This window comes from Oncorhynchus mykiss, chromosome 25, assembly GCF_057628025.1.
Source record: "Oncorhynchus mykiss isolate SJ-2025 chromosome 25, ASM5762802v1, whole genome shotgun sequence".
Taxonomy (NCBI): Eukaryota; Metazoa; Chordata; class Actinopteri; order Salmoniformes; family Salmonidae; genus Oncorhynchus; species Oncorhynchus mykiss.
In genome coordinates, this window is record NC_143046.1 from 70,564,806 (window position 1) to 70,572,792 (window position 7,987).

The window sequence follows — 7,987 nt, forward strand, 5'->3', positions numbered from 1 at the left end:
TCAGGAATTGTGAAAAACTGAGTTTAAATGTATTTGGCTAAGGTGTATGTAAACATCCGACTTCAACTGCAGCAGCACCTCTGACTTTTGCTGTTGTCTGGCTGCCAACAGATCTAAATTGGAGCTGTGTTCTTCAATGTTGAAGATGAATCATATTGGTTGAACAGGAGACATCCAGGATGCTCTACATATGGTGATAATTATAGATGTGTAACCTTCCACATTTTAAACTAAGCTCATTAACAAGGAGATGGAGCAGAAGATTTGGCAGCTTCAGAGAATGAAAATAATGATTGAGTCATTTTCCAAACAGTGCAGAAAACTTTTGTCTGTCTGTCTGACACATAATTTGATTGATGGAGACAACGAAACAAAATTACATACACAGAATACCATTATGTGCTAGTCAAAATAATTCCCAATTCAAATGCTTTTTGTCCGTAGTATAGCCTGTGTTCTTTCAATTTTAAATAACTGCTGTTTTTCTTTATTTTGCACATGGAACTGCCTACAGATATGCCACTCAGTTTTAACAAATGTAAATAAACCAATAAATAAATGGCATGCATTAGGGCTGAATGTAGCACAATGTGACCAATGTCCCGATGGGGCTATATCTGTCCCCTTTATGGGTCCCAATGCAACGATTAATAAAATGTTAAAATGCTAATATTTAGCATTCCCCAAGAGAAAAAATTGTTTATTTGAAACCCAAGGCCAGTACACACACCTCTTGCACGAGAAGAGACATGATGCACACGGTGTTAGGCTTTCCTGAATATATTTGTTCATAATTCCTCTGAATTAATACATCAAAATAAAAACCAAGCTCTAATAACAGGACCATGTATGACTTTGCTCTGGTAATTATTCTGTATTGGGAATTATTTTTCTCAATCCAGGCATATAATGTGTACAAACAGTGAACACATGATGAAACCCCGAGACAAAGCAGCGATATCGTTAGGTTCTCTGCATGCCATACCCTCTTTTCTCCGCAATTTATTCCAACACAGCTGGAAAATATATTTCTCTCTGCAAAATATTTATATGAATACATGACATGCATGGTTGTACCATCGGGTACGCCGTTACGCTTATACAGTACAGTACAACGCACGATAAACAATGGGCTCTTATCCGGCACCTGTAGACACATCTGGAGTACACGTTTCGGGTCGTCCACAGCAGGACAATACACATCGTTTGGCTTACGTTAAGAATTTGAATTAAGTTTATTTCCTTTCATATATCTAAACAGCCTCCCCATGCGATTTTATTTTAATTGCGTCGCCTACTGTCAGTGTTGTTTCAGCGGGAGCAGAGGTAGTAATAGTAGTAGTGGCACTGTTGACGCCTTGACTGATGCACTGGATTTTCCATTTAGTTTACTCCAATGGAATAATCTAAAGAAAACTCCACAAATGACAATAAATGGGGTCCTAATGATCGATAATATGTTTCCCCATTCATTGACAAAAAGTACATGTAGCCTACTGGTATGTGGAACAACAAAGACGGTGTAGCCTATAGGCTATAATGTATAACGCATGGCAAGAAAATCGACCCTATCGATTTGTATTCGAAATGCGGTGGACATGGGACTAGGTTATGAGTAGGTTTAAGTCATTGCCAAAAATGAATATGACAATTGAACTTGTTGGCTATTCATCCAACAAATTGCAGTTCAATTAATCAAAATGTTTAAAGAGGATGCGCGCTTTACGCATCCACAGAAAATCACGCGCTTTAATGAGCGTTCTGTTTCCATGCGTAATCCTAGGCAAGTGGTCTAATATCGATCACTTACCTTCATTTCTTCGTTGATTTCCCTTTTCACGGGGTGAGCCGGTTTTCTGCTTCTTTTATTTTCGGGGGGTCTGCCCTCTTTTTCCATCTCTGCCATTGTTTATAATAGCTCTGTCAATATTTGCGGTGGTGGATGGCTGGATAAGGCGGGGCTGATTTAAAGTTGCCTAACCGCGAATGTCAAGCTTGGGAACAGCCCGAGTGATGTTGATGATGCTGTTGAGGGCTCGCGATGCCCGGTAAAGTCAGCCATCTTCTGCCCCTATTTTTCCACGGTCTGTGCGCAAATTGGTGTGTGACTGCCTCTGAGTCAAATGAGAGGTTGAGTGAAAAAAAATATCTAGACAGGGGGAGGAGCGTCCACTGTACATAATATGACGTTGCTGATCAGAGGCTGGCTATTGCCATGTTCACGTGCTAGTCGGAATTAGAAAACTCGGAAATGTCCGACTTGCTAATAGGTTGTAGTTCAACCTGGTCTCAGAGCATTTCGTATTATTCTGTATGTAAATTCGAGGCAATCCATTTAGTATAATATGTTACCTTTCGTATGGTAGCCTATGTATTCATTTGTGGATGACCATCATTCATTTCGTATGATATGTTACTAATTACAATTCACATGATATGTCATGAATTTGCTAAATGTACAATATGTTATCAATTTGCTAAACTTGGTATGGTATGTTATGAATTCTAATTTGTTGTGGCTAACATTAGCTAGGTGGCTAGGGCTTACAATAGCTAGCTGGCTAACGTTAGCTAGGCTAGGGGTTAGGGTTACGGTTAGAAGTTAAGTTCATGGGTTAATGTTAGGGGAACAAGAAGGGTTATGGGAAGGGTTAGCTAACATGCTAAGTAGTTGCAAAGTAGCAAGTAGTTGAAAAGTTGCTAATTAGCTAAAATGCTAATGTTGTCCGTGATGAGATTCAAACACACAGCGTTTGGGTTGCTAGATGTTCATGTCATACACCCATCAGACCAAATCAAACAACCAACCACCCGCCTTTCCTTTTCCTTCTGTCTTATGTAACCATATCAAATGTAACATATGGTATTCATTTGAGTGCCCTGGATTTACGTTTACTATGTAACCTCTAGTGTATGAGACCAAGCTGTGTAGTTTTACACATGCTGCATTCAACCTACAAAGTCGGAAGTTTCAGAGTTTCCTAGCTCTGACTAGCACTTGAATGCATAATATTAACTCTCGATTTTCCACAACATTTTCACTTTGGGCCCTCCTCACCTCACCTCTGGTGTTGAACGCTGAGCTGTATTCAATGAAGAGCATTCTCACACAAGTGTCTAGGTGGGAGAGGGCAGTGTTGCGTGCAATAGAGATTGCATCGTCTGTGGATCTGTTGGGGCGGTATGCACATTGGAGTGGGTCCAGGGTGTCTGGGATGATGGTGTTGATGTGAGCCATGACCAGCCTTTAAAAGCAATTCATGGCTAGAGATTTGAGTGCTATGGGACATAGTCATTTAGACAGGTTACCTTGGTGTTCTTGGGCACAGGGACTATGGTGGTTTGCTTGAAATAGGTCGGTATTACAGACTGAGTCAGGGAGAGGTTAAAAATGTTAATGAAGACACTTGCCCCCTGGTCCATCTGGCCCGGGGCCTTGTAAATGTTAACCTGTTTAAAGGTCTTACTCACATCGGTGAGCGAGAGCGAGATCACAGTCGTCCGGAACAGCTGGTGCTTTCATTCATGGTTCAGTGTTGCTTGCCTAGAAGCGAGCATAGAAGGCATTTAGCTCATTTTGCAGGCTTGCGTCACTCTGCAGCTCGCAGAATCAAGGAGTTTGGGTAGAACTCAGTTACAGCACTGGCAAAGTCCTAACACACTTGCATGCTCACCATGATCTTTCTATGGTAAGATGAGGCCAATGCCCTCCTATTTCACATATTAGCTACCTGACTTTCCACTTGGTGTATCTACTGTAAGGTGGCTGACCTCCTCCAGTAGGCTATAATTTATTTTACTATCCTCAATGCTAATGAAGAAAAGGAGAAGCATCATCATCAATCCACAGAGGAGTCCCAAAAAGGGGAGCTCCTTGTCCTAAATAAATGTTCTTGAAATATTCTCTCTCTCTCACACACACACACACACACACACACACACACACACACACACACACACACACACACACACACACACACACACACACACACACACACACACACAGCTGGCAGTTGAATATTGTTCCTTTGTAACATGTTACATTAACTGAAACAAAATCATTTAAAACTTGTTTTTACTGTAGAATAGTCCAAACCAAATGTTATGTAGCACAGCTCTTTCCACTCCACCAGATCCTCCAGATATCTGCAATTGGTTATACCACAATGTTAGTGTAATTACACAGCTATACCAGCAACTTTTTATTTTTTCTTAAAAATGCATTGTTAGTTAAGGGCTTGGGAGTGCATGTGACCAATACATTTGATTTGATTTGAACTTAATATAAAATGTTACCAAAATGTTAAATGAACGTGAACACATATTTTATGAACTCATGGCTATCCGTCATATTCAATGGATAGATTGTTTGTAAATCCATAGATTCACTGGTCAATTATGTGCAAAGTACTTTGAAAAACAGTGTACTTACAAATGTGCCCCATCGTGAAGATCCCACTCTGGAAATATTATGTGCTTATAAGTTCACTTTTAACTAGCAATGGTGCTCCCAACAAATGTAGGAGCACCAAACAATATTTAGGAGCACCAGAAAAAGAGATTAGTCCTATATGAATCTTACCCTTGAAGCACATCTCCTGGAGGTATCCAGGAGTGCCTTTCCTTTGCCATCTAAAACCATATTGGCCAATTACCAGATTTTTAGCCAGCTACAGTAGGTAACATGACTGGACAAGGTTGTTTTTTTATCACACAAAAAAAGAGCAGAACTGCATTGGTTTTAGTTTAACAATAAATAAGAACTTTCATCAACTTCCACTGTTCTCCAAGATTTGCTGCATTCCCTCTTCACTCTCACAGGTGAGGTGAAATGATACAATGTATCGACTTTGCGCCGCTGATACAAATGTAACAACAGCCCAAATTTGAATGCAAGGTTTTTGAATTTGTAATGCACAAATTGAATAATTGAATTCATAAATGTAACTTGTATTTATTTAAAGATTAGAAACTAAATTGACTGAATATTGCATTCAGTTTAAAAATTAAATGTACATTTAATGGAATATTCAAATTCAATATGTATATTCCATTTTAATATAGTAGATATTGCATTCATTGTCTGTGAATCAAGTTAATAAACTATCATTTCCAGCTTATTAAAGTCTACTTATTAAAGTTTTAAAATATTCATAATGTGTGGAAAGGCTATCCTTAGAAGGGCTATGACAGTGCTATTCAACTATATTCTTATGGGGGGCAAATTGCAGTTTTATCACACTCTTAACTTGTCCTGTGTGGCCTGTGATCATCATAGAGGGGAATAGAAGGGACGTCCATGTTCCAGAGTCTTAGCTTTTAGGAATGGGGTCATAATAGCTTATAGCCCAAACGGTTCAAATGCTAGAGCCAAATTTATAGGAAGAAAATACATTCAACATACCACATTGGCTTAAGAAACTTCCAGAAACTTGTTTACCACAGAGAGCGTTCAATTGTATCTGTATCCTCAACATTTCCTGTCTGGAAAAGTACCAGGATGTTGTCTCTGGTTAAGAACCTCAATTTGGAGAACTGAATTTGAAAACTGAATGAATTTATTTTTATTTTATTTTTTTATTTCACCAGGTGCATCAGAATGCATCTGAGATGTTGAAAATTTGAAACTTGGATAAACTTGAAATTATAGTTTGTAAATTTGATTCACAGACAATTGAATGCAATATCTACCATATTAAAACGGAATATTTAAATATTGAATTTTAATATTCAATTACATTTTAATTGTATTTTAAAACCGAATGCAATATTCATTGAATTTAGTTTCAAATAATTAAATACAAGTTCAATTTATGAATTCAATGATTCAATTTGTGCATTGCAATTTCAAAAGTATTACATTTATATTCAATATCCTAATTCAAATTCTAAATTATGTAATTCAAATACAATTTCCGTTGGCATTGAAATCACTCCATATGTGATACCCATATGTGACACTGATGGTTTATCAGATGGTTTCTACAGTTGTGGATAGATGGAAAATTGACTTGGCAGATTAGGACAATTAACGTAGTGTTTTAGGATAATTCAAGTAGCAGGTTAGGATATTTAACATAGCTGGTTAGGAGAATTAGGTTAGGAAAAGAGTTAGGGTTAGGGCTCCTAAGTGGCGCAGTGGTCTAAGGCACTGCATCTCAGTGCAAGAGGTGTCACTTCAGTCCCTGGTTTGAATCCAGGCTGTGTCACATCTGGCCGTGATTGGGAGTCCCATAGGGTGGCGCACAATTGGCCCAGCATTGTCTGGGTTTGGCTGTCTTGGTAAAAAATTATTAGTTATTTAAAAAATATCATAATAATTGAATTATTGAATATTCGAAACATACAATATACATGCAGTGAAGCCGCTCAACAACTACATCATATCAGTCATCCAACAGATTCCCATTCAGAGCGACACACAGACGCATCCAGTGTCAATGCTCTGTTCAAGGGCGCGTTGACCGATCTACCACCAGGCCAAAAAACGTGAACCCGAACCCTCCAAGATCCCCCCCACATTTCCCCAATAGCTGTCCCTCAACCATTCAAGACCCCACAGTCCCCCCCCCCCCAGAAGAAAAATAAAAAATACAATTAATTCCATTCCCCACCCCCAAGAACCCCCCAATGCACCAACAACCAAGAGAATTAACTAAAGAGAAAAAAGGAAAAGACAGAAGAAAACAGCAAACAACAATGCAAAAATAATAATAAAACAACATAATACATTTACAACAAAGGACATCAAGGACAACTAAAATCATAACGGCAATGTCAACTGTATATGTTTGTGTGCATGTCTGGCACTATTGTATGTGTGTGTTCTTGTATGTGTTTATTTGAATGAGAGTGTGTGTATATATATGCATGTGTACAAACACCTGCACGGCATCAGCCTCAGGCAAACCGGCATTAGTTGTAAAAACACTGCCCCTCAGTGTCATTCAAATGTACTTTTTATTATGTTTTATTTTGACTTAAACATAAAAAAAAACACTTTTATCTTTGACCATTATTCTATCTCCTACACGACGAACCATCAAACAGGCAAAGCGTCAAATCAGGGCTAAGATTGAATCATACTACACAGGCTCCGACGTTCATCTTATGTGGCAGGGCTTGCAAACTATTACAGACTACAAAGGGAAGCGAGCTGCCCAGTGACACGAGCCTACCAGACAAGCTAAATCACTTCTATGATCGCTTCGAGGCAAGCAACACTGAGGCATGCATGAGAGCATAGTGCTGTTCCGGACGACAGTGTGATCACGCTCTCCGTAGCCGACGTGAGTAAGACCTTTAAACAGGTCAACATACACAAGGCTGCGGGGCCAGACAGATTACCAGGAAGTGTGCTCCGGGCATGTGCTGACCAACTCTCAGGTGTCTTCACTGACATTTTCAACATGTCCCTGATTGAGTCTGTAATACCAACATGTTTCAAGCAGACCACCAAAGTCCCTGTGCCCAAGAACAAAAAGGTAACCTGCCTAAATGACTATAGACTAGTAGCACTCACATCCGTAGCCATGAAGTGCTTTGAAAGGCTGGTAATGGCTCACATCAACACCATTATCCCAGAAACCCTAGACCCACTTTATTTGCATACCACCCAAACAGATCCACAGATGATGCAATCTCTATTGCACTTTCCCACCTGGACAGAAGGAACACTTATGTGAGAATGCTATTCATTGACTACAGCTCAGCGTTCAACACCATAGAACCCTCAAAGCTCATCACTAAGCTAAGGATCCTGGGACTAAACACCTCCCCCTGTAACTGGATCCTGGACTTCCTGACGGGCCGCTCCCAGGTGGTGAGGTTTAGTAACAACACATCTGCCACGCTGATCCTCAACACTGGAGCTCCCCAGTGGTGCGTGCTCAGTCCCCTCCTGTACTCCCTGTTCACCCACGACTGCATGGCCAGGCACGACTCCAACACCATCATTAAGTTTGCAGATGACACAACAGTGTAGGCC

The 7,987-nt window shown here is 39.8% G+C and overlaps 1 protein-coding gene across 6 annotated transcripts in view; it reads right to left on the reverse strand.

Moving 5' to 3' along the window:
* LOC110505686 (sine oculis-binding protein homolog A) overlaps positions 1-2,180 on the reverse strand; it is a 27,035-nt gene extending 24,855 nt beyond the window's left edge. For 2 of the 6 annotated variants that reach the window (XM_090220988.1, XM_021585074.3), the window contains exon 1: positions 1,811-2,180. In XM_090220988.1, coding sequence (XP_090077114.1) covers positions 1,811-1,906 — 96 coding nt within the window. In that variant the 5' untranslated portion in view covers positions 1,907-2,180. The remainder of the gene's footprint in view (positions 1-1,810) is intronic. The other 4 variants (XM_021585078.3, XM_021585073.3, XM_021585076.3 and 1 more) reach the window with 2 other exon arrangements.
* Between the last annotated feature and the right edge of the window lie 5,807 nt (positions 2,181-7,987).